The sequence below is a fragment of the Manis javanica genome, chromosome 6, assembly GCF_040802235.1.
Source record: "Manis javanica isolate MJ-LG chromosome 6, MJ_LKY, whole genome shotgun sequence".
In the NCBI taxonomy this organism is placed as follows: Eukaryota; Metazoa; Chordata; class Mammalia; order Pholidota; family Manidae; genus Manis; species Manis javanica.
In genome coordinates, this window is record NC_133161.1 from 5744944 (window position 1) to 5770494 (window position 25551).

The following is a 25551-nucleotide window of genomic DNA, read 5'->3' on the forward strand; positions in this document are numbered from 1 at the left end:
CCCTCAGCGCTCTGCCTGAATTCCTGACTCATGAAAGTATGAGTGTAATAAAATTGTTTTGATGCCACTGAGTTTTCAAGTGATTTGTTCTCTAGTAATAGATTATCAGATCACCTGAATCGATTCCCAGAAGTGGAATTGCTAGACAATTGGTACATGTATTTGTAACTTTGATAGAGATTACTGAGTTGCCCACAATAAAAATTTTAACCAAATCAGATACAGCAGTATTTTATTAGTTTCCCCACATCCTTGCTCATGATTTTATTAGCTGGTGAAAAAAGTGTGATTTTCATGTGCATTACTCCATATTTCATAGGTTAAAGAACTTTGCTTTTTTCTTTATGAATATCTGTCTTATGTATTTTTTGGTCAGGTTTAAATTCTGTTGTTAATCATTTTGATATTGATTTGTAGAAGTTCTTTATGGGACCAAAAATGATCATTTTACCTCCTCTTTTGAATAATGAACGCTTCCAATTGATCATGCACTTTTAGTTTATTGTAGCTAGTATTTAGAAGCATGTTAAATAGTTACAGTGCTAGTAGGCCCCCTTATTTGTGGCAATACCTCAATGTTTCCTATTAAAAGAGATGAGGTTCAGATGGAAATTTTTATTATGTAAAGAAGTAACCAATTATTAGCTGTTGAATTTAACAAAATTGCCTTTCAACAGCAAAAGAGATGATCAGGTTATGTGGCCCCATAGCTTTATAATACACTAAATCATATGCAAGTATTTCCTGATATTGAACCTCCTTTGCATACTTAGAACAAACCTTTATAATTTAAGGTTTTGCTGGATTTTGTTAATAGCTAATTTAGGATCTTTGCCTTGCTTCATAAGGGTTCTTCTTCATTTCTAAAACAGAGTAATTCTCTCTGTGATCACCCTGGCTCTGGATGCCCTGGTTACAGGCTCACATTTTCCTTCCAAATGTATCAACCATAGTGTTTTTTTCTGAACAGATTCTTCCACTCCAGAGGACTTGTGGTTCTATCTTTAAGAAAATAAGATTTTTGCCATCACCCCCTCTCCATCACTACCTCCTTTCTTAGGCAAGGCTGACACTGAACAAAAGCTTTAACACAGCGACTGTCAGCAGGGAGAACACTGGGAGTGCAGGAGACAGCTAACCGAGTCGGGTGGGTAGTGGGGAAAGAGTCCTTAGAAGTAACATTGTTTGAGCTGAAATTGAAGAGTGAGTAAAAGTTAGCGAAAGCGGTCAGAAGTGTTTCCAGAAAAAAAACCCCCAGCATATTTCAAGGCAAAGCACCGCATGGAGCTCTCAGGTATTCAACGGAAGCCGCTAGAACCTAGAGGTGGGCAGTCAGATTGGGCAGAAATGAGGCTGGAGACTGAGGCAGATGATTTGTACAGGGACTTGTCATCCAGGTTGGATCCTGAATGTTTTCTTAACAAAAAATAGAAAATCACTCCAGGATTGACTCGGGGTCATGTCCCAGATGCATGTAATTGTGGGCTATGTGAAGAATGGACTTGAAAGCCTTGTCCGTCATTGTGCTTTCTGTGATCTGCATTGGGGTGACCTTCTGGGGATCCTTTTCAGTGTCCTCATTCACTGCCGCTGCCTCCCCACCTGCTTAGTGTGTGGAAACAAAACAGTGTGGTTAAAGTGAGCTGGAGAGGAACACGGGCTGTGGCCTTGGAGGTGAACCCACTAAAGCCGTCTGTTTCCTGCTACATCCTGCTGTGCTCAGCGCCCTGTCCGCCCTCCGTTTCTTCTCCAAACCACTTCCTGCATAAGACCTTTTCATATTCACTTCTCATTCTTTCTGAGTTCAGCTACGTTTTGAGAAGAACTTGGTTTCTGGGTATTTTTGTCAAGAGTGAATAATAACTGTTCCTGGTTCAGTCTGTGAAAGGAAACCACAGACCCAGGGCTGCTACTGAGGGAGCTCTGTCCTTGAAGAGAGCGGAGAACTGCTTTAGCGGGTGGGATGTGAAGAGACTGGATTCCCCTCTGCCTAACGTGTACCTGTAGCTCACAAGGAGCCACCATTCCTCTCAGGAGAAAAGGTTTTCCACCGGGATAGTGGTTAGGCAAAGAAAACAACACTCAGAAGAGATGGAGAAGGTAAAGCAGCCAAATACTGACCAACGTGGTTCAAGCAAAGAGTCAAAAGATTCAAGTTCTCAAATGCCAGGTATTAGCTGGAGGTTCACTTGGTGCACCCGTTGCTCTTGGATGGGCAGCATCTTATGAAGGAGACCAGCTCTGCAGGTCTAACTTGCTACCAGACCCTGGGTTTGCATGTCATCCATTGAAATTGTAGAGAATTATTTGTTTGCTTTATTTCTAACCTTCCCCTCTGGTCCCTACTCCTAAACCCTCCTGGGCACACTTTAGTTACCTGAAGTCCCTCAGTGACCATCTAGGGCCCAAACCCATCCGCCAATGATCTATGACCTGCAGAAATGATGGCTTCTTGAGCAACAGATCCATGATAAATCTGAGTGGCATAATTTTGGTCTCTTAAGCGCAGATTGAATTAAAGAAGTGAAACTGAGCAAGAGGGAAGCTCCCGCTCTGCATCCACTCCCCTTCCTCTCCCAGCTCTCGCCGTTAGTCCGTGCCTCTCCCACCTCATTTCCTTTCTCTCCCTCTTGCACAATGTCCTTGTAGCTGTCCTGGTCCCAGCTCCGTACCCCACCCACTAGGGAACCTGAACTCCCCTGCTCTGCCAGAGCACCCTTCCCCTCAGTCCTGGCTTGGAGTCCACACACACACACACACACACACACACACACACACACACACACACACACATCATGGGGGTCAGCCCCCAGCCCTTTCCCAGCTTCTCTTACTTTTGGGTCTTATCCTTTCTGAGTTTAGCATCTATATGGAGGACTTTATTTCAGAAGTTGATTTAATCTGGAGACAAAGAGAGGATTTCCTTCTCTGAGGAATGGAAGAAATTTCAGGGTGCAGGGGGTTAAGCTATGGTGATCAGAGATGGTTGCAAGGCCCCCTTTCCCATAAGCATAATCCACTGGCTATGAGACATTCTGACATGACGACGGGAATTTGAATTTCTGCCCAGAGACTTGTACTATTATTAATAAAAGGGGTATATAGACCCCAAAAATCCTTGTTCCACCGGCGGGGTGGGGGTGACAGGGAACTTTTTTTCCCTAGCCTTCCCCTAAACTCATCTCTGTCTTTTCCTGTTCCTTGCTGAGTGACACCCCAGTGCTCATTATGCCTGTGTTTAGTAATATCAGGACCCTTCCATTAGCCCAGAGGCGCTGGTTTTCCCCTGTGAGCCCATCGTCACTGGGCTTCCCCATAGTCAACCCTTGTGCCTCCCATTGACTCATAAGCAGAGCAGAAAGAACACCAGCCGAAAGGTCAAGGATGAAGGCTGAGGGAGTGAGGCTGCTGTCGTGCTTTCCGGCCAGGGGCCAGATGCACAGGTCCTCACTTGTTTTATGGTTGAAATGAGGGTTGTGGGAGATGATCTAAGCCTCTTTCCACTGTAGAATTAAAATTTCCCAGTATTTGGGACTCGAGAGCCCTGCTCACCCAAGGGCACGGGCCCTGGCCTGCAAACCCAGTAAGGATGAGTTGATGCTCAAAGAGCTGGTTGGAGCGTACTTGGAATTTTGCAGGTCGGTTCAGAGGACGGATGGGAGACTGCAGCCAGTGACCAGACCAGGGAGGGACAGTGATGAATCCAGGAGGCTTGCAGTAAAGAACCTTCTCAGGGCAATATCAGTAAGGGCTGATGGTCCTGGGATTTTGATTTCTAGGTTCATCAGAGAAATACTGAGTTGGAAACAATTTAGGGATAAATTAAATCAGCTTTATGCAACTCTTGGCACAAAGTAGCCAAGGAGGCAGGGTGTACACAGCTCTTCCTGGCATCCAAGGCCGTTTCTCCGCTCACCACAAACCAGACTGCGCTCTTTCATGGCTCCTGGACTCTTCCCCATTCCTCAGTGTCACTGGTGGGGGCAAAGTCCACCCAGGAGACAGGGCAGGAATAAAGGAGCCACGGGCTGGGGCTGGGGCTGGGCAATGGCTCCGACAGCCTTGAGCTCCCCGCTTTGCCATTTCACATCTTTTCTTTACGCACAATCTCCATCACTCACCAAAGTTTGTGCCCCTTTATTAGATACTGTCACAAGTTCAGGAGCAACAGAAGTAAAACCGTAGAACCGCCGAGGTAGTCGTTAGTAAAAGTTTATTGTGTGCACACACGCCGGGAGCGCTCTAACGGAAGCGTGGAAGGCGGCTCCCGGTATACGGTTAAAGCAGCTTAAATGCTGTCAAGGCAGTGACTGTTCAGCAAGAAATGGCTCAGGTCAGGTTGGTCTAGCAAGATAAGCTGAAGTACGCTGTGCTTGTGACTAATCTGGTTTCCTCCGCTCAGGGAATTTTCGAGCTGCTTATCTTTGTTTTTATTTCAGCCATCTGCTAGGGTTTTTTCTCCATGTGCATCTCAAATACCCTCAGGAAGCCTGTGGTGCGCAAATGGGGTCAGACCATTTCCGAGAACCGGCTCGCATTCCGAGGACGAGACTTCTGTGAGGGCGTTTCCCGCATGCGCAGCCGCACGGCCTCTGCCTCGCCTGCTCCTAGTTCGCCCTCCGCGTCACGGCGCTGGGGCCCCCGCACAGGGTAAACTCCCAGCCTGGGCCGCATCCCGAGCCTGTACGGCGGAGGGTGCCCAGGGCAGGGCAGGGGCGGCGCGAGGAGACCTGGCTGCCCTGCGCTCTGGCTCCGCGAGGACCCGCCGGTGGTGCCAGGCGAGGCCCAGGCAGGGGCACTGTCTTCGGAGTCGCCAGACGCACACCGGGGCCTCTTCCAGAGCAGGCACAGCACTGAGCAGTTTTGACTGTCTTGTAAACAAGCAGAGTGACCTCTTCTTTGGACCAAGGTTTCCTGCCCTTGCTGTGCCTGGGGCCGAGCTGAGGGTGCGTGGCCTGCGGGCAGCGCGACGACCCCGTGGGCCCCGTTTAGGAAACGCGCGCCATCCGCCGTGCGTGTTACGAATTTGCGTGGAATCTGCCGATCAAGTCTCTGGGAGATGGCTGCCCACCCGCAGCTTGGGAAGTGACTGTTTCTTCGGCATGGGTTTGTTTTTATTCCTGTTTTGTCCAGCCATTTAAAAACGTTACTCGCCCTTTTCATTTCCCATTTGATCCTCATGAAATGCACAGCGCACAGTGGGTGACCACCACGGGAAGGCGGACAAACGGACCCTTAACTGATCTTGCGGGGCTTCCCGTACAATTTCCCCCTCTCCACATCTCACTGCTCAACCCTCAGCCCAACGTAGCAGGGCTGACCGGGAGATGGGGGGCTCCTCAGGGCCGTGTGCGAGGCAGGCCCTCCGTCTCAGAGCCAAGCTCCTCCCACCAACGGGCGCTCTGCCCCGCAGACCTGCCCCTGCCCCCCTACAACCACGTCTGTGCCAGAACAGCGTGTTTATGGAGCCATAATTAATAAACCTAAGAGTGACTCCCAAGAGAAATGTAAGCCCTGGGGCAGATTCGTAGAGGAGATAGTTTTGTGGGTGAAGGGGGCAGATTAGAAAATCTGGCTCTGGAACCCCGCGTGATTGCCATGTCGCCTTGGTACTGAAGATGACTTACTGTCTGGCTGACACTGGAATTATAAACCAGTAGAATGGAAAGTATATCAGCACCGTTTATGATTAGTCTGTACACAAGCTCTAACCTCTTTTTACACACAGCCAAAACCATCAGGCTTTGTAGCGTCTCTGTTACAAAATTCTAATTTTCTCTCACTGATGGTATCTTCTGGCGTTTTTTAACACCTTATTTAGGTTTTTCCTTTATGGTGAAGAAATCCTGAAATATGTGCCCATTTGTCTGTTTTCTGCTTTGCAGATCAACAGACAGCAAATTTCTTCACATCTTCCTAATCACCAAGTGTCTTCTTGAAGCTTTTATTTAGCTCCTTTACTACTTTCTGTAGAATTACTTTACACACTTCTTTAATAATCTTTTCTACGCACCCCTGAACACTCCAAATTGTCAATACCATCCAAAATCTAGTTTCTGGAAGTGTCTGTATGGCTCTACATGTCATCTGCTCAATGCATTCAGAGGTGAAAGTATTATTTCCTGTCAGACCCCTGACCTCTGTTAATAAGGCCTGAGTTACAGGGGCTTTCTGGGTGTGTGTGTGTGTGTGTGTGTGTGTGTGTGTGTGTGTGGATGTGAGACAGCTATTTTGACCCATTGGTCTGTACTTTAGCTCAGCTGTAAGTTCCAGATGATGTTTTACTGAAGTTATCTGACTACAACACTTCCAGTCTACTCCTCTAGAATGTATATTTGGAAGAGGTATCATTTAAGAATTCTCAAAATAATTATGCAGCTGGTTTTAGTTCAGGGTGTTCCGGCTTGTCAATGTTATTTTGTTCCCTGGCCTTAAGTTCAATTGCAAAATTTATTTAGAATATTGCAAAAATTATTTAGAATAACAGGGTTTTTTTCTTTCTGGAGAATTGAGAACATGAAAAAATAGAAGCCTGGCTCTAACTAACTGTGTGACCTTAATACATCATTTGAACCTCAGGTTCCTAATAACTTGAAAGAAATTTTAATATCTATTTGGACCATATCACAGGGATTTTGGAAGAACAATTAAAACAATGGAGATAATATAATTTTCAAAAAACATGAGTTGCTTCATTGAGGAGAAGTAGGAAGAGGATGAAGGTGATGGTGACCCGGCCGCTATTCGTTACCATTGTCGCCATCTTGTGCAGCACAGTAATTTGTGGATTCCAAACCCCGGGGAAGGCAATCCAAATTAGAAGGGATTTTACATAATTACACATTTTTAGGAAGTAGATGCATTGATGATGGAACAGGACATCATAGAATGTGTCCTGTGGCTTTGGGATGGAAACTCCCTACTCTTTGCCCTTGGGCAACCCTCAAGCACCCAGTGTTAGAAATGGAGGTTGTTTTCACTCTGGGGCTATTATGGGTACAAGTGTTATAAACATTTATGTGTAAATATATATACATATATATTTATATATGAAAATAATATATTTATTATATATATCATATACAACTTCTCTTGGATAAACATGTAAGTGTAGGATTGCTCAGCTGTACATGTTTAACTTTGTAGGAAACTGCCAAATTGTTTTCCGAAATGGTTGTAACAACTATCTATTCCTATCAGCAGGGTATGTACAAATGACATACTTTTAAAAGCAACTTCTTAATTCTATCAAAAATTTGGCTGAAGATGTTCTTCTCAGCTTCCTCCCTTATGTGTCTTAGCTGTTCATCATATGTCATGTTTAGCAATCTGTTCTCTCTTTTTCTGGCATACTCCTCTTGCATGCCTGAGCGCACTCCTCTTACACTTTTTGACTCTCCTCTTCTAAGTGTTCAGCGTAGATTTTCTTCAGGTCTTCAGCCTGGCGTTTCAGCCTCTCCTCCACGTGCTTGTAGATGGCGTCAGAGAAGTAAGCCCCTCCGTTGCTCTGCACCGTTTTCTCTATCAGCTCCACCAGCTCCTGCACTTGAGCTTCCTTCTCAGCGTCGCCTGCCCTGTTGCTGAAGGCACAGAAGCGGTTCCCGCACTCCTTGAGGATGCTCCTTAGCTTCACGTCCCCACCTGCTATAAAGGCACTCAGGCTCTGATCCCCCAAATCATCTTTGCGGGTGAACAAGATGACCATGTGCTTCATGGCTGGCCTGCCGAAGACGCTCTTGATCAGGGCCACGGTTTTCTGCTCTTCTGGCGTGTAGCGGCCCAGCTGCAGAACCATGATGATGGCGTGGGGCCCGGGGCAGGAGGAGATGACGCACTGGCTGATTTCCTTGCACGTGGTTTTCAGGGTCTCCTTGGTGTCGAAGAGCCCTGGGGTGTCCACAACAAGAAGGTTCCTCCCCTTCCACTCCCGCGATGCTTTCTGACAGTGCTGGGTGACGGCCTGGGCAGCAATTCTGGAAGGAAATACTTCTTTCCCAAGGATGGTGTTTGCTGTTGCGCTCTTGCCACTTCCCGTTTTCCCCACCAGAACGATCCTCAGGGTGTTGTCCTGAGGGTCAGCCATGTTCCTATTTGGACTAGAGGCCACTTAACTATAGTTTATAAATAAAAGGAAAAAGTTTATTTAGATAGAGTTGAACCCATGCCCAAGGCCTCTTAATTTCTTACCCGCCTGAGTACATGAATCATCCCAGGTCTTCTCAGCCAGGTGAAATTTGATTTCCTTTAGGGCTCTCTCCCCAGCATCGTCTTCTTCTAGTTTCCATTGCAGTCCTTGCTTCTGTTCCTGGGATGAAAGCAGTGTTTACACATTCAAAATCTGTTTGGTTTTTTTACTATCTTTTTTTTCCATTTGTGTAATATATGTTTTGTTCTGGAACAGATCCAAGTTTGGTTTTTTAAGATATTTAATCTGAGGTTTCCTGGTGGAAGCGACTGGCACTCCATCCTGCGAAAGAGTGCTCATAAGAAGCATTAGCACTGCAGAAGGCTGTCTCTGACTAGGATGGAGGAAACAGCACAAGTGTATCTCATTTTATGTGCGTGACCCGCACATGGGGACTCATCATGGAAGGAAAAAGCCATTTGGTGAGAGATGTGAAAGCTGTCTTTAAATTTGTATATGGCATACAGAGCTGAGTTATTTTCCTATTTTCTCAAGCTGCACAGGAAAAGGAAGATAAATTTGATGTCATTATTTGAAAAATAATCCAATATTTAGAAATAATAATGGGTCCTTTATAGGAATATAAAGTGTTTGAAGTGAGTTTAATGTTCATCTGGCTCAACATTATAGCTTATCCTATATTGGGTGAGAGAAGAGATCAGCCAATATCCAAATTTTAAATTACATATAGGTAAATACAACTTAGTAATATTGACCCCAGGGAAGATATAAAATTGAAATAAACCAATGACGAGGGAAGATATGCTACAGAAATCAGCTGAAGGGCTCCATTGACATTTTTCACTGAACTAGAGCAAATAATCCTAAAATTCATATGGAACCACAGAAGACCCAGAATAGCCAAAGCAATCCTAAGAAAGAAGAACAAAGCTGGAGGTATCATGCTCCCTGGTTTTAAACTCTACTATAAAGCTACAGTAATCAGCACAGTATAGGATTGACACAAAAACAGACACATAGACCAATGGGACAGAATAGAGAGCCCAGAAATAAAACCAGCCTGTATGGTCACTTAATCTATGACAAAAGAGGCAAGAATATACACTGGGGAAAAGACAGTCTCTTTAATAAATGCTTTTGGGAAAACAGGACAGCTACATACAGAAGAAGGAAGCTGGATTACTGTCTTACACCACACACCAAAATAAACTCAAAGTAGATTAAAGACCTGAACATAAGACCTGAAACCACAAAACTCTTAGAAGAAAACATATGCAGTTAACTCTTGAACATCAACATTATAAGTTATTTTCTGGATATATCTCCCCAGGCAAGGGAAACAAAAGCAAAAATAAACAAGTGGGACTACATCAAACTACAAAGCTGCCAGTAAAGGGAGCCATGAACAAAACAAAAAGGCAACCTGCTCTACTGGAGAATACATTTACAAATGATGTATCTGATAAGGGGCTAATATTCAAAATGTATAAGGAACTCGTAACCTCACATGAAAAGATGCTCCATATGGCTAATTATCAGGGAAATGCAAATTAAAACCACAATGAGATATCACCTCACACCAGTAAGGATGGCCAACATAGAAAAGACTAGGAACAACAAATGTTGACAAGGATGCGGAGAAAGGGGAACCCTCCTACACTGCTGGTGGGACTGTAAATTAGTTCAACCATTGTGGAAAGCAGTATGGAGGTTCCTCAAAAAACTAAAAATAGAAATATCATTTGACCCAGGAATTCCACTCCTAGGAATTTACCCTAAGAATGCAGGAGCCCAGTTTGAAAAAGACAGATGCACCCCTATGTTTATTGCAGCACTATTTTCAATAACCAAGAAATGGAAGCAACCTAAGTGTCCATCAGTAGATGAATGGATAAAGAAGATGTGGTGCATATACACAATGGAATACTATTCAGCCATAAGAAAGAAACAAATCCTACCATTTGCAACAACATGGATGGAGCTAGAGGGTATTATGCTCAGTGAAATAAGCCAGGCAGAGAAAGACAAGTACCAAATGATTTACTCATCTGTGGAGTATAAGAACAAAGAAAAAACTGAAGGAACAAAACAGCAGCAGACTCACAGAACCCAAGACTGGACTAAGAGTTGCCAAAGGGAAAGGGACTGTGGGTGGTGGGGAGAGAGAGAGAAGGGGAATAAGGGGCATTGCTATTAGTGCACATAATGTAGCAGGGGTAGGGGCACGGGGAAGGCAGTATAGCACAGAGAAGACAAGTAGTGATTCTATAGCATCTTACTACGCTGATGGACAGTGACTGTAATGGGGTATGTGGTGGGGACTTGATAATGGGGAAAATCTAGTAACCACAATGTTGCTCATGTAATTGTATATTAATGATACCAAAATAAAAAAAAAAGAACTCATAACTAAACACCAAAAAAACAAATGATCTGATTAAAAGAGGGGCAGAGGACCTGAATAGACATTTTTCCAAAAAAGACATACAGATGGCCAACACACACATGGAAAGATGTTCAACATCACTAATCATCAGGGAAATGCAAATCAAAACCACAGTGAGGTATCACTTCACATCAGTCAGAATGGCTGGTATCAATAAGACAAGAAATAATAATTGTTGGCAAGGACGTGGAGAAAAGGGCATTCTCCTACACTGCCGGTGGGAGTGCAAGTTAGTGCAGACACTATCGAAAGCAGTATGGAGGTTTCTCAAGAAACTTAAAATAGAAATACCATACACCCATCAATTCCTTCTGGGAATCTACCTGAAGAAAAATCATTAATTTGAAAAGATACGCACCCTATGTTTGTTGCAGCATTATTTTACAATTGCTAAGATATGAAAGCAGCCTAAATATATCCATCAGTAGATGAATGGATAAAGAAGATGTGGTACATATACACAATGGAATATTATTCAGCCAAAAAAAAGAGAGATCTTGCTATTTGTGATAATATGATGGACCTAGAGGGTATTACGCTCAGTAAAGTAAGTCAGCAGAGAAAGATCAATGCCATGTGGTTACACTTTATGTGGAATCTGAAAAACAAAACAAGTGAATCAAACAAGCAAAACTGAAATAGACTCATGTACACAGAGAACAGGCTGTTGATTACCATACGAGGGGGATGGGAGGACAGGTGAAATAGGTGAAATGGATGAAGAGGTACAAACTTCAAATTATGAAATAATTTAGTCACAGGGATGGAATATAGCACAGGAAATATAATTAATAATACTGTAATATCTTTGTATGATGACAGATGGTAACTATACCTACCATGTGAGCATTTAACAATGTTTATAATTGATTAATCACTAAGTTGTTCATCTGAAACCAATACTGTATTGTATAGAAACCATATTTCAATTTAAAAATCATTAAAAAATGAAACCATATGACATTAGAAGAAAACAGGCAAATTCTTTCACTCATAGAAGAAAACAGGCAAATTCTTTCAAAACCTGAGTGAGGAAAACTTTCCTAAATTTAACTCAAAATACAAATGCCATGTGGAATAAAAGTGGTAAATTTGACCTCCAGTCTCCAGTTCCACATGTAAGGAGCTTAGAAGTCACCACGCCATCCCAATAGCCAGCAAAAGGCTGAACAGACTGAAAAATCAACAGCTCTGGGATCCCTAAGAGATCCCCGTGAAACACCAACAGGGCACACGGCTGACGCCAGCGTGCAGAGCCAGACAGGCAGATACCACGTGTCCTGCTTGCTAGAGCAGAGCCCACCGTGGGAGCCAGAGCCGGGCAGGAAGGCCTGAACGGTAATGACCAACTGCGGGAGGCCCCGTGTGGACAACTCCAAGGTCAAGAATTTGCAGGGGACCTAGTCGTGGGGGAGGATCTCCCACACTTTGGTGAGTTTTACGTCTAGGAGATCAACCAGGTTCTCCCAGTATATCAGAAAAGAAATCCCCTGGTGCTCCCAGCATGGGGAGGAGAAAGGGACCCATTCTGAAATATGCCAGAGCGCTCTGCTCTCCTCAACAAGGCCTGTCCTCAGGAGGAGCTAGTTAGCCAGAGCTGTCCTGCCGGGGCTTTATCACAGCCTAAGTGACCTGGGGAAGGAAATATCCAACTCTAGTCAGCTCTAAGCCTTCCCTATAGCAGAAGGGAAATGCTCAGCTCAGCCCCCTGGAGCCACCCCATCCTAGTGAAGCGGGGAGACAAAAATTGAGAGCCCACGTGAAGTTTGCAGTCCAGAGGCACAGGCTGTCTAACGCTGAGCTGTAGGCATGGGACTGTAGGACACTTCCTCCCCACACCCTGCCATCACATTGCTGAAGGCTTATCTTTCGTAGCAGCTCCTTTTATCCAGTAATACATCATGTCCGGCTATCAAGAATACACTGTAAGGCATACTAAAGGCAAAAAGCATACTTTGAAGAGACAGTAAGCATCAGAACCTGATGTGGGAGGAATGGTGGAATTATCAGACCAGGAATCTCAAACTATGACTCATATGCTAAGGGCGCTAACGGATGAAGTAAACAGCACACAAGAACAGCTGGGCAATGTGAACAGAGAGAGCGACATCCTAAGAAAGAGCCAAGAAGACATGCTTGCGAAGAACAGCGGAACAGAAATGAAGAGGGCCTTTGACGCCTCGTTAGACACGCCCAGATGACAGTCATCAACACCGCCTCCTGCCAGAAGAAACCAGGGACTCTTGGAGAAATGACTGATTCAAACAAAGTTCAGGGCAGGAAATGCATAAAATGACCTGGATCACTTCATTGGACTTCCTGTTGTTTTTTTTTTTACATCCTTATTCCAACAAAATAAATTATGAGATAATCCATGAAATCTAAACACTGTTGATAGGACATTTGATACAATTAAAGATTTATATACCTTTGGTATTCTGGCTATGTCTTTTAAAAATAATTTTTATCTTTTAAATATTCATACTAAAATATTTACAGATGAAATTACATGATATTTAGTATTTTCTTCAAAATAATCCAGGGCTAGGATGGGAAGTGGGTTGGGATATACATGAAACATGAATGGCCAGGAGTTGATCATTTTTGGAGCTTCGGGACAGATTTATGGGGGTTTGTTATGATGCTATCTCCCATAAATGCCTGAAATGGTCCATATTAAAAGGTTTAAGATTATGTGAATGTCTTTGTAACCACTCCTGAGTACATACTATATTCCAGATACTCTGATAGGCATGTTTCATAGGTATGTTTACTCCTTATAAATACTCTAGAGTGAAGGTGTAATCATTTTTCTAATTTTATAGGTAAGGAAGCCACGGCTCAAAAATGCTGAGAAATTAGCTTGAAGTCACTTTGCTAATAGGTAACTGGGCAGAGAGGGATCCAGCTCAAAGTCGGTCTGACTGCCTTGTTCACTTGGAACCACTGCACACGACAGCCTGTTCTCCATTCCTTCCCAGGCCCACGATTCTACATTTCAGTTTACATCAGGTCAGAGACAGACCAGGGGAGGGCAGGGAAGACAGTGCACACTCTTCCCAGAAACATGAGCTGATGGCAAGCCTGCGATCAGGAAAGCAATGAGGAGGTCCCATGTTCCTCGGGTCTTTTTTTCTCTCTCTTTCAAATTGGGAAGCCAAAAGTAGGAGGCATAGTCAGCAAAATGATCATTTTAAAACTTTCACAAGTGGTTCTTAGAAGACTTAGAGGACTTCCAGCTAAAAGGAAGGCTGCAAAGTGAAAAAGGCTTATGCTTCAGAAAAGGACAGCCCTTCCACTCTGATCCCAGATCTACCACTTCTAGAAAATTCCTTAAGTTCCTTGAGATTCAGTTCCCTCGGCTATGAAAATAAAACTAACAATAAAACTAACATTGCAGGGTTGTCAGGAGGCTTTTATAGGATGATTTCTCCAAAGGTCTCTTGGTTGCCTAGAGCACAGCAGCCACTGTGTTAAAAGGCAGTGCCATCAAATACCATTGAAATGTAAGAAAACCACAGACCAAACATAATGGAGTGACCTAGAGGCCCACGGCGGCTTAGATTCAGCTACAGGTGGCGGTGCTACTTCAGAAGAGCTGACCCCTCCCGGTAGTGGATATGACTCCCGCCCCATGTCTCATTCTTCGAGGGACCAGCACCCTTGCTGTGATGTGACGTGCTGGGCTGGGTCTGGACAGGAAGTCCCTAGACCAGGTTCTAGGCTTTTCTCGTCAACCTCACCGACTCCTGCAGAGTCACCAGCTCTCTGGAATCTGACTCTCTTTCAGTGGTTAGGCCCAGAGGACCTCCTTCTGAGAGAAAGGCTGCAGACTGAGGAAGGTTTGCCTGAGAAGCCTTCTTCCCTGGAGTTGGGCCTTGTGGCTCCTTCCATTTTAACTCAGGACCTTTATCCTGGAGCCCTTCCATGTGGCAGCAGGAGTGGAGGCCGGGAGCAGGGTTTTCGGCTTAAATACCACCCTCCTGGTGGGTCTCTGTCCCTGGACTGTGATCACCCCAATTTCTTTTTCTTTTTAGCTTTTCCTCTCCCTCCCCACTTTTTGTGACATAAACGATATGTTCACTTCCGGCCTGTTTCTCCTCACTTTTTGACAGTCTCTTTCTCCTCTGTGCTCCAGCCTCAAGACTTCTTAACAGTTACTTGAAGGCTTCATCCCATCTCTTTTCTCTGGAACTGCTGTGAAGAGCGGGAACAAAAAGTTTCTCAGGGAATAACAAAAAGATTTGAATAAACATTTTGGAGATTTAATGGAGGATTTAATGAAGAATTTAAATTTTTTTCTGGAGGAAATATACATTAAAACCATAAAAGACAAAAAAATCGCATGCATAAAAAATCTAAAGGTGGATGTGGAGTTATTATTTGTAGATGTTATGATTATGTATCTGGGAAAACCAAGAGTATGCTGATAAGCTACTGTAAACCATAAGAGAATTTATTAAGTTGATTGGTGCAAAACTAAATAAAAACCATAAAAATTGACTGACAAACAAATAATAGCCAGTTAGATATAACATCTGATTTTTTAAATAACAAAAAGCAAAATGCCCAAGATTAAACTCCAAAATTGTGTAAAAAAATCTGTATAAAGAAAGCTTCAAGTAAGTAAGGATATGGGGCAAACAGAACTCTCACATAATGTTTAGTGAAAATGAGGGTTGGGAGAACCACTTTGGAAAACTCTTTGTGTTTATGTATCCAATTTGGAAAACTGTTGATATATATTCAGCTTGGAAAACTCTATGTTTATATATACTCAGTTTAGGAAACTTTGTGTTCATATATATTCAGTTAAAATATATTATATATATACACTCTGTGTTTATATATATCACATATATATATTTTTATATACTCAGGTATCCAGGACACCAGACTATTACACAGTGAATATCCAACCATTCTACCTTTAGACATACAACCAACAGAAATGTGCGCTTGTATTCAACAAAAGGTAATGTTTATACTGGTGATACTCAGAATAGCAAAAACCTGGAAACAGTGTAAATGCCAGCAACAGTGTTCTCACCACAAAAAGGAAAGAAAAGAAAATGGTAACTATGTAAAGTGGTGGATATATTAATTCATGTGGTGAATATTTCACAGTGTATGCTTGTATCAAATCATCAGGTTGCACGTCTTAAATATGTATAGTTTTTGTCAATTGTACCTCGATGGAGCTGGAAAATAAAGTAAAATGCTAAAAAAAATGTTTTTAAAATGAAAAGCCAAACCTGTATAACCCAAATTAACTAACTTTGGAAATCTCAGTAGTACAGCTAGTACATGGAAAAAAAGGTTTCAACTGGGCAAAATTGAAGCACCAATCAAATTACTGGGAAATATTTTCTTTTTCTTAAATAGGATGCAAAATGTTATCTTCTGTGGTTCTAGCCAATCTGAGCTTCCTGTGGTCAGAGGTGTCAGAGGGAGCAAACCTATTTGCCTTCAAACTGAAGGAAAAGTATCAGTGCAGGAAGTTTTCCTGGGGAGAACTTGAGTTTGTGTTCTTATTGTAGTGTTTCGTAGTGTAAAGCACTTCTGAGGATGTTCTCTCCTTTGAGGTATGTTCTCCTGTGAGTTGGGTTCCATTTAATGTATTCATATCATATACGTAGACATATACGCACACACAGAGATGCATGTGTATATACATGTGACATACGACTTGCTTACTTCTTCCCTTTTTCATTTTTAGGGTGGCAGTTTGTCCTGTTGATGTGTTAGGTTTTTTCCCATCTTGTTATTTTCTCTTTTCTCTTGTATAGTATTTTGATCTGTTTGTCTTTCAGTCTTATGGTTCTATGGACATTGACAAAACTACTACATTATGTTTTTAAATTTTTTATTTTACTGTGGTACTGTGAGTCTGGGGAAAGGAAATCCCAGGGCAAAATACCTCAAAAAACCGAAATCAGTCAAAGGGAGAAATAAAGTTTAAAATCCATTTATTGCTCACAAACTGCAGTCCCAGGCCATCTCTCTTTCCTGCTCCAGCAGATGCAAAAACCGGCCCTTCCCTCACCTCTCAGGTAGAGATAAGCCCTCTGTTGCCCAGGTAATAACCCACTGATATGGAGATGAACTTCTCTACACCCCTGAGGAATGATGTAAATGCACTAAAGCCATACTTCTCTCCAGCCCTGAGCGCCTGTTGATATGCAGATGTACTAAAGCCAGGTGAGATATTCTGGATAAATTACAATTTTACCCACAGGCCACCCCTCCAGAAATCTCACCTTACAATTTACTCCTTCCCCTTCTTTGACCAAACTAATGACATATAATAGCAACAGTAATAAAATCATGATAATCCTCAAGCCAGAGGATTCAGCCTATGCAGATTAAGTAAATGTACTTTACAGCACAATCTCTCACTAAGCACACAATATGTTTCTACATATTTGTTTACTCATTCCTAACAACCATGCTAGATTACTCACAAAGCTTTTACCAAACATGAGACAAAGTCAAGCCTCTCTTTAAGCATTTTTTTTCTTGACAACAGCAATACAATCATGGTAATTCTCAAGCCAGAGGATTCAGCTAGGTTCAAAGTCCCATGCAGATCAAGTCCAAAGCTCATCCATTTCAGCCATCACAAGGCATCTGCAGCCAGGGGGGTGCATCCAGGACACAAAGACCGTAGAAGCAAATAACTGTGATTTTGGGGGGCCACTTTGCTGTTATTCTAGGAATACACAGGAGGCCAGCTTTCAAGCCTTTTCCCCAAGGTGCCAGAAGAGCCAGTCATCACTGGTCTATGTGTTGAAATGTCCAAGGCCATGTCCATTTTATTCCTAATTGCTGCACCCATCCTTGCAATGCATGTCCAGTAAAGTGGGTGCCTTGATTGCTCTCAATCACTGGTGACTGGCTGCAAAGAGATGCTCTAGGCCCCTCTTGGTGGTTTGCTGATCTGCAAACAACGTGCAGGGCACTCCTTCTGGGATCAGGTGACTTCTTCAAAGGTCAGTGGCAAGCCCCACCAACAGGCTACAGCCCACATTGTCTTTTGCCCCACATGCATCAAATGCTGATGTATCCATTGGGCCACATCAGAGGCAGGCTGTCAGGCTGTCCTTCTAGCCAGCACACCTGGGCCAATGCGTCTGCTTCACCATTCCCTGGGAATGCTAAAGGCAAATGGCCAGTCACATGATGTACAGTAAGTGTCTGTGCCACACCACTCCATGGCCTTTGGGTCCAGTCTCTCACCCACCCCATGATGGGATAGGTAGTTATTACGTTGGTTGGAGCTTTTCCAGCGATGGGCTCCATAGCCAGCAAGGCGTGGTACACAGCAGCCAGTTGCTTCTCTATCAAGATGTACCAGACCTCTGCTCCTTTCCATAGTTGTGACCAGGCTCCAGCCGGGCAGCAGAAGGAACAGCAGTGGCAGAAGCAGTAGCCTTAGGCTCGGGCCATGGGCCGGGGTCAGCACAGTCAGCAGCAGTGGTGGTGCCTCCACAACCACAAGAGTATAGGAACATGTCCCTTGGTGTGAGTGCCACTTCTTCCCATCATTTCTAGGGGCAGCCCTCCCAAAGGTCGCACCCATTATGGCAGTTTTTCAGTTCAGAGGAATCCTGTCAACTACGCCAGATGTGAGTCCGAGGAAAGGAAATCCCGGGGCAAAATACTTCTAAAAACCGAAATCAGTCAAAGGGAGAAATAAAGTTTAAAATCCGTTTATTGCTCACAAACTGCAGTCCCAGGCCATCTCTCTTTCCTGCTCCAACAGAAGCAAAAACCAGCCCTCCCCTCACCTCTCAGGTAGAGATAAGCCCTCTGTTGCCCAGGTAATAACCCACTGATATGGAGATGAACTTCTCTCCACCCCTGAGGAATGATGCAAATGCACTAAAGCCATACTTCTCTCCAGCCTTGAGCACTGTTTGATATGCAGATGTACTAAAGCCAGGTGAGATATTCTGGATAAATTATAATTTTACCCACAGGTAAGAACACTTAAGATGAGATCTACCAACTAAACAGTTTGGAAGTGCCTCAAAAAATTAAAAATAAAAGTACTAAATGATCTAGCAATTCTACCACTAGGCATTTATCCAAAACATTGAAATCAGGATCTCAGAGAGATATTAGCATTTCCATGTTCATTGCAGCACTATTCTATATAGCCAAGGTGTGCAAGCAACCTGAATGTCCATCAACAGATGAATGGATAAAGGAAATGTGGTATCTACCTACAATGGAACATTATTCAGCCATGAAAAAGAAGGAAATTCTGCAATATGCAACAACATGGGTGAACCTCCAGGCTTTGGTGCTAAGTGAAATCAACCAGTCACAGAAAGACAAAAACTGCATGATTCTTTTTATGTATGACTAGCCAAATTCATAGAATTAATGAATGGAAGGGTGGTTGCCAGAGGCTGGGGAAGGAGGTAACATAGCAGCATGACTAACCAATGGGCACAAAGTTTCAGTTAAGTAAGACGGATGAACTCCAGAGATCAGCTGTACAGCATTGCACCTGTCATCAGCAATAACAGATTGTCCACATAAACATCTGTGGGAATGGGCTGGCCTTTTCTTAATAGTGCCCCTTATATCCTGCTTTGTGACAGTGCTGCCAAAAACCTGGCATTTCTCTTTAATAGGAAATTAATGTCTAGATCTTTGGACCTAGAAGACTATCACTTAGTCTAAGCCTACTCCAACTAGGGTGTATACATATGTGTGTGTGTGTGTGTGTGTGTGTGCGTGTGTGTAATGATTGCAATGTCTTCTGTATGCATATGCATGGGATGCTTTCCTCTACATCTTCCATTCCATTCAAGGCCCCCAAAAGCCTACAATGTGTCGGTCTCAGAAGCAGAAGCAAAGAATTCATAAGAGCGCAAAAGCATAAGAATGCCTTTGCAAGAGAGAGAGAGAGGGAGAGATTTATTATAAACAGTTGGTTCACACAATATATTATAAAGAATTGGCTCATATGATTCTGGAAGTGACAGGTCCCAACCTCTACATCAGCAAACTAGAGACCCTGGGGAGCTCTTGGCACAGTTGGATCTGAAGACACGTGGCTCAGTACTCAGGAAGAGCTGATGTTTCCGGTCAAGTCCAAAGGCCTGGTCCTTAAAGGAAGGAGGAAATAGGGAAGAAAAGAGACAATGAATGTCTGTCACAAGAGGAAGGCATCTGTGTAGGAAGCGGGTAATTCTCAAAAAAAGAGATCAGTAAAAAAAAAGGCAGGAAATCATTTGCCTGGCACAAAATTTTCTGAAGGATCTGTGCTTTATTTTAAGCCTCTTGAGTTCTAGTTATCTTAGTTTAGGATAAAAATAAAAATGATACGTTCTTGTTTTTTCTGGTTATATAACAATATTGCAAACAAAATGTGAACACGTGGCTTTCTGAATCAGGAGGTTGCCTGGGGCGTTCCTACCCATTTCCTGTTTCTTTCGGCTCACAGGGGACAGCTGCTCATTCAGGGCAGCTCTTGACTTGAGCTCTTAAGCTTTCAGATTACATTTTGCAGAAGAATATAAGCAATGAAATCTCTGTGTTATGCCTGGAATGCTTTCTCCTACTTTCTTTATTCAACACCCCCAAAAGCCTACAATGCGCCCACCCTGAAAGGAGAAACAAAGAATTCCAGAGAGCACATGGCGCCGGGAGACAGGAAACCTGGCCATTCCTCTTGTCCAACAGCCGGCAAGGTGGTAAGTCTGAGGGTGTGTGGGTGTGGGTGTATGTTGTATATGTGTATTTGTGTGTGTGTGTGTGTTGTGTGTTTGTACGTTTGCATGTGTTATGTTTGTGTGTATGTGACTACACGTGTGTATTGTTTGTATGTGTTGAATATGTGCATTTACATGTGTGTATGTATGTATTGTGCTTCTGAGTATATGTATGTGAGAGGAGGTGTATGTGTTGTTTGTGTGGAGGTTGTGTGTGAACGTGTCTGTGTATTTGTGAGTGTGCCTGTGAGTGTGCTACGTTTGTGCGATGTGTGTATCTCGTATATGTATGTGTATGCCTGTGTGTCTTTGAGTGTGTGTTGTGGGTATGTGCATTTGTGGTGTAACAGAGAGCTGGGGCGAAGGAGTCAGGGGAGCTTTGTACCTTTCTGCACTGCCTGGAACTTACTGCTCAGTGGTGGGTTAGACCCACCTGTGCGTTTCACTTCATGACGAGCAGAGCCCGGGGCTGTGGCCGCTGCCTTCTGGGTTGGAAGCCCTCTCACAGGAAGGCTGTTCAGACAGGTTCCAAGGCAGCACGCAGGTGGCTGCAGGGTCCCTGAGTTTTGCTCCCCTCCGCCTCACTCCTGTCACCTTGGCTGGCCCTGTCACTGTCTTCATTAAGCCACCCCCTTCTCTCTAAAGGACAAGTGAGATGGCACTGGTGAATACTACCCTGGTGTCCACCGAGGATGTAAGGACGCCCAGACATAAGACCCCCCAGAGAGATTAGGGAGTCTACAGTTCCAGAGGTAGAATCACTAGCCTTCCTGCTCCAGAAGCCCCTTTACTAGGTAAAATACTGTGTCCTTTCTGGATGTTGCTGACCAGGTCTGGATGAAATTGTTCACCTGACCTGGTCACTCTCTCCTCCAGGACGGTCACCAAACCTTACCGGACCATATGCATTCTCAGCCTAGCATTTTAGAGCTGATAGAGGGGATAAAGCCAGTGATCACACAACACAGCCACGCTGGACCCCTCTGGCCACCTCCCTGGGTTTGGGGGGATGGCAGGAGTTTGCTAGGTTAAAGTATGACAACCTTCCAAGGATGAGGGGCCATGGGGAGTCTGTGTGTTGGGGCCCTCCACCCCATGGCCAGGCTTCCCCCACCCTGGAGCCTTCATACGGAGACACCCAGCTGACTGTGAGTATCTCCGGGTGTCCTCCACGTAAAACAGTCCTGGGCCTGCCATGTGCTTCCCAGTCCCACAGAGGATATCAAGCAGATGTAACAGGACAGGGAACTATGTTAGTCTGCAAAGCAGTACAGACCAAAGCAGAGATGCATTATTCTCTCATCAGAAGGCCGATGGTAGTTCCTGGCTGGGGTGACAAGGCCTTACTTTGCAAAGAGGATGAGGAGGAGCTGCTCTAGAAAATGTCATAAGATGTTGGGTACTTATAGGGGAAGTTCTCAGGAATATCTAGTTCAGGCCCAGTATTGACACTTATGGGGACACTGAGGCCCAAGCAGTGTGGCCGTCCTAACTGTGGCCATGAGATGAGCACTAAGGACCCTGGCTCGCAGCGGGATGCTGCCCCTTATGGTGAAGGGTCCTGGGTGGAGGGTGTTGTGCACCCCAGCACCCTGGCACCCTCCGCAATCCCCACTGCTGAGCCCTCCCCAGAGGTCAGGCCTGGACCCCCACCTCCAAGCCAGGCCCTCTCCGCAGCTTCCATTCTTATCCCCCAGGCACATGCTGGTCACAGTATCAGACCTGCTCTGCTCTCTGCGACTTTCTGCCCTCACAGAACAGCTCCAGGACCCTTTGACCACCCAAAGGCCACCCATTCCACAGGCGGCAAGCCAGTCGTACCTTTCTCCATGAAATCTCTTAAACTGAAAATAAGACCACAGTGCAGAGAAGGAGGGAGAGAGTACAAATAGGGTCTCTAAAGGAGGTGGGGTGTCTAAGGCCCTGCCTCCCCACTTTGATTAATCTGCTTCCCTCCTAATAGATGCAAAAAATGCACAAGTCAGGTGTCTCTTCACAAAATCTCAATTAGAATATAAATTAGGGGGATGAAAGTACAGCATAGAGAATATAGTTAATTATACTGTGACATCTTTCTATGTTGGCAGTAATGATACTAATTGGGGTGAGCATTTAATAATGTAGATAACTGTGGAATCACTATGTTGTATACTTGAGACCACTACAATATTGTATATCAACCAGCCTTCAATAAAAAGTTAAATGCCTCTTAAAACTTGGTTGAACCACCAGTAAGACATATTATTTTCTCTAGATGAAGGAAGAAGAAAATAAACAAATTATCCAGGAGAATCCCCCAGAAGCGCCTCGTCGGGATCCTAAACAAGATGTGCTGGGAGGTAAAACTACTTTCTAGCAGAGGGAGCTTGGGAGGGTGCGGACGGGACGCCTGACGGGCGGGGCACGCGCTGTGAGAGGCTCTGCCGCATCGGGGCCTCGCTGCCCAGGCTGCCACCCGAGGGCTCTCAGGCTGGGGCCTTTCTTTACGCCAGCCAAAAAAGAGGGAAAAGGCCCCCGAAAGGCATGCCGGGCGAAAGGAGGCACGAGAGAGCACCAGTGGGCGCCCCCCTACTGAGGGTCTGTCCCGGGCCCAAGTGGAGGGGCCTTGCTCATTCTCCGTTTCCTGGGGAAGAATGTGCTCATGGTGGGTGTGGCAAAATGACTCACTTTAACCTGCGGCTTGGGAGCCCACAGACCCTGTGTGGCCCCGTGGCGAGTTCAGATGTGAGAGTTCCCGGGTCCCGGGGCTGAGCAAGCAGGCTGGGCTGGGCCACTTCTTCGCAACTGGGCTCAGCCTTCTCAAGCAGTTCTTTTCCATCAGAAGCCCCTGCATCAGGCTCAGGTGCTTAACATTCACAGGCTCAACTCTGTCATCTAACCTGGGGACAATATTTAGGAACACTGGAAATCCATCCATGTTCCTGGCCAGAAGAAATGATGTGTGATGCATTCTGTCTTTTAACAGAATGCTTTTCTCTGTGAACTTCAGTGGCCTGGGCCCGTGGGAGAAAGGATGTGGGCCAGAGACAGTGTCGGGGGGCAGTGCTGGTGCAGGTGCTGGGCTTCCCCCCCACCCCAACCAGGCCCTGAGGTCAAGGAGCACCCCCAGGGTGGCCTCTGGTGAGGCTGAAAGCAGTGCATGGCCGCAACCCCAACTCCCTCTGCTTTCTCCCAATGCTTCCAGGCCTGAGAGAACTGACCCCAAAGAGACTGAGGCTCCTCCTGGTGGGGAAAACCGGAAGTGGGAAAAGTGCGACAGGGAACAGCATCCTCGGCAGGCGCGAGTTCGAGTCCAGACTCAGCGCCAGACCAGTGACCAGGGCCCTGCAGAGAGGAAGGCGAGGTTGGGCTGGGAAGGAACTCGAGGTGATCGACACCCCCGATATTTTGTCCCCCCATGTCCCGCTGGAAGTGGCAGCTGGCGGCATCAGTGAGGCCATCGCCTTCTCCTCCCCGGGGCCCCACGCAGTGCTCCTGGTGACGCAGCTGGGCCGCTTCACAGCAGAGGACCAGGCGGTGGTCTGGCGCCTGCAGGAGGCCTTCGGGGTGGGCATCCTGGCCTACACCGTCCTGGTGTTTACCCGGAAGGAAGACCTGGGTGGGGGCTCCCTGGACCAGTACTTGCGGGAGACGGACAACCGGGAGTTGGCCTGGCTGGACGTGCTCTGCGCACGGCGCCACTGCGGGTTCGACAACAGGGCGCAGGGCGTGCGGCAGGAGGCCCAGCTCCAGGAGCTCATGGAGAAAATTGAGGGGGTCCTGTGGGAGAACGAGGGCCAGTGTTACAGCAACAGGGCTTACCTGTACTGCCAGCGAATCGCGCAGCCCAAAGGCCCGCAGGCACGGCCCGCGGCCGAGGGGCCAGGCTGGGAGGAAGCGCTCAGTGAGCAGTCCTGGCGGGAGGGCCTGCGCCAGGTCCAGAAGGAGTCCCAGGAAACGCACCGACGGCTCCTGGGGAGGGCGCTCGTCTGAGCATCTGCTGCACTTCAGGAGGCTAGCTGTCCCTGCGAGCCTCCCTCAGGCCCTGTGTCCAGCTTCCAGCTGCTCACTTGCTCTCTCCTCCCCACGGGGTGCAGACCATCCCGCCTCCGGCCAGTGTCCATGCGGCCAGAGGAGTGCGGGTGCCAGAGTTCCCAGCTCCATCCGGGCCCTTCCTCACACCTTCCAGAACAGGCAGGTGCTCCCCATGCTTGTCTCCTGTGGAACCTCATTTCTCAGTTGGCATTTCATCTCTTGAGGGCCTTATCCCAACTCTGACAGAACCAGAGCTTTCTGAGGGCAGGCCTGTGCCTCATTCTTCCACAGGAAGCCCACAGTGTCCTGGTTGCTGGACTCACCCATTAGACGCTGGTGCAGCGAAACAGAGTGGGACATTGATCAGGCAACATCCCACCTCTCCGGCCAGAGCCTGGCCTGGAGGGGCAAGGCCTAAAGGCCTTGACGGTGTGAGCTGGGTGCAGTGGGCCAGCACAGAGCAAATGATCTGCGGTCTGAGGAAGGCACAGAGATGCTGGGCTGCGGAGGAGGAACCAAGGAGCAATGCAGGAGCAGCCTTTTTATTCAATCTTGGAAGAGGTCGTTGAATCCCCCTGGGAACTTCCTGGTGGGATGGATGAGCAAAGAGAGGCACAGGTACCCCCAGAAGCCAGGCCTGGTCAAGAGGGTGGGGAGGGTGGGCCCCAGACCAGCTCCAGGACGTGGAGGCCCCAGAGGTGCCAAGTGGACTTGGACCAAAGAGGAGCACCTCCCTCCGGCCCTGAGATGAGGGGGACTATACACCTGCCCTCCCCCTCCCACTATGATGCCTTTCAGTGTTCCAAATGCCTCAGCCTTACCTGCCACCCTTTCCCTTCCTGCTTGGTAGTGAGAAGCTGGTGTTGGGGGTGGGGGCGAGTGTCTGAAGGTGTGAATGGTTCTCCAGAAAGGTATTTGGGGTACAGAATGGAGGGAGGCAGAGAAGAAAGGGAACCCTCAAAGGAAGCAGTTGAATGACAAACACCACAGGGGTCAGCCTGCCTGGGCGTGGGGAGAACTCGGCAGCACAAGGGCATCTTTCTGAAGGGCTGCTCATGCACGCAAGGATCAGAAGTGAGCAGGATGCCCCTCAGATGCCCCTCAGCTTCTATGGGGTTCTGGATGCTCCCAGGGGTCCTCCCAGTGCTGGAAACAGGGCGGTTCTTTCCCTTCTGCCTGTCCACTCCTATGTGAATAAAACATTTATTTGATCATTG

The 25551-nt window shown here is 46.0% G+C and overlaps 2 protein-coding genes and 1 long non-coding RNA gene across 3 annotated transcripts; 2 read left to right on the forward strand and 1 right to left on the reverse strand.

Moving 5' to 3' along the window:
• Window positions 1–3873: 3873 nt before the first annotated feature.
• Window positions 3874–15943, forward strand: LOC140849827 (uncharacterized). Its single transcript, XR_012132054.1, has 3 exons — window positions 3874–5106; window positions 13418–13604; window positions 15473–15943. It is a non-coding gene; the product is annotated as an uncharacterized lncRNA (long non-coding RNA).
• LOC118968521 (GTPase IMAP family member 7) lies at window positions 7286–8331 on the reverse strand. Its single transcript, XM_036999181.2, has one exon. The coding sequence runs from the start codon at window positions 8081–8083 to the stop codon at window positions 7382–7384; it is 702 nt and encodes a 233-aa protein (XP_036855076.2). The 5' UTR covers window positions 8084–8331; the 3' UTR covers window positions 7286–7381.
• A 4074-nt stretch (window positions 15944–20017) lies between the features above and the next one.
• Window positions 20018–25551, forward strand: GIMAP6 (GTPase, IMAP family member 6). Its single transcript, XM_017652121.3, has 3 exons — window positions 20018–20302; window positions 22575–22659; window positions 23505–25551. The coding sequence occupies exons 1-3, from the start codon at window positions 20132–20134 to the stop codon at window positions 24290–24292; spliced, it is 1044 nt and encodes a 347-aa protein (XP_017507610.3). The 5' UTR covers window positions 20018–20131; the 3' UTR covers window positions 24293–25551.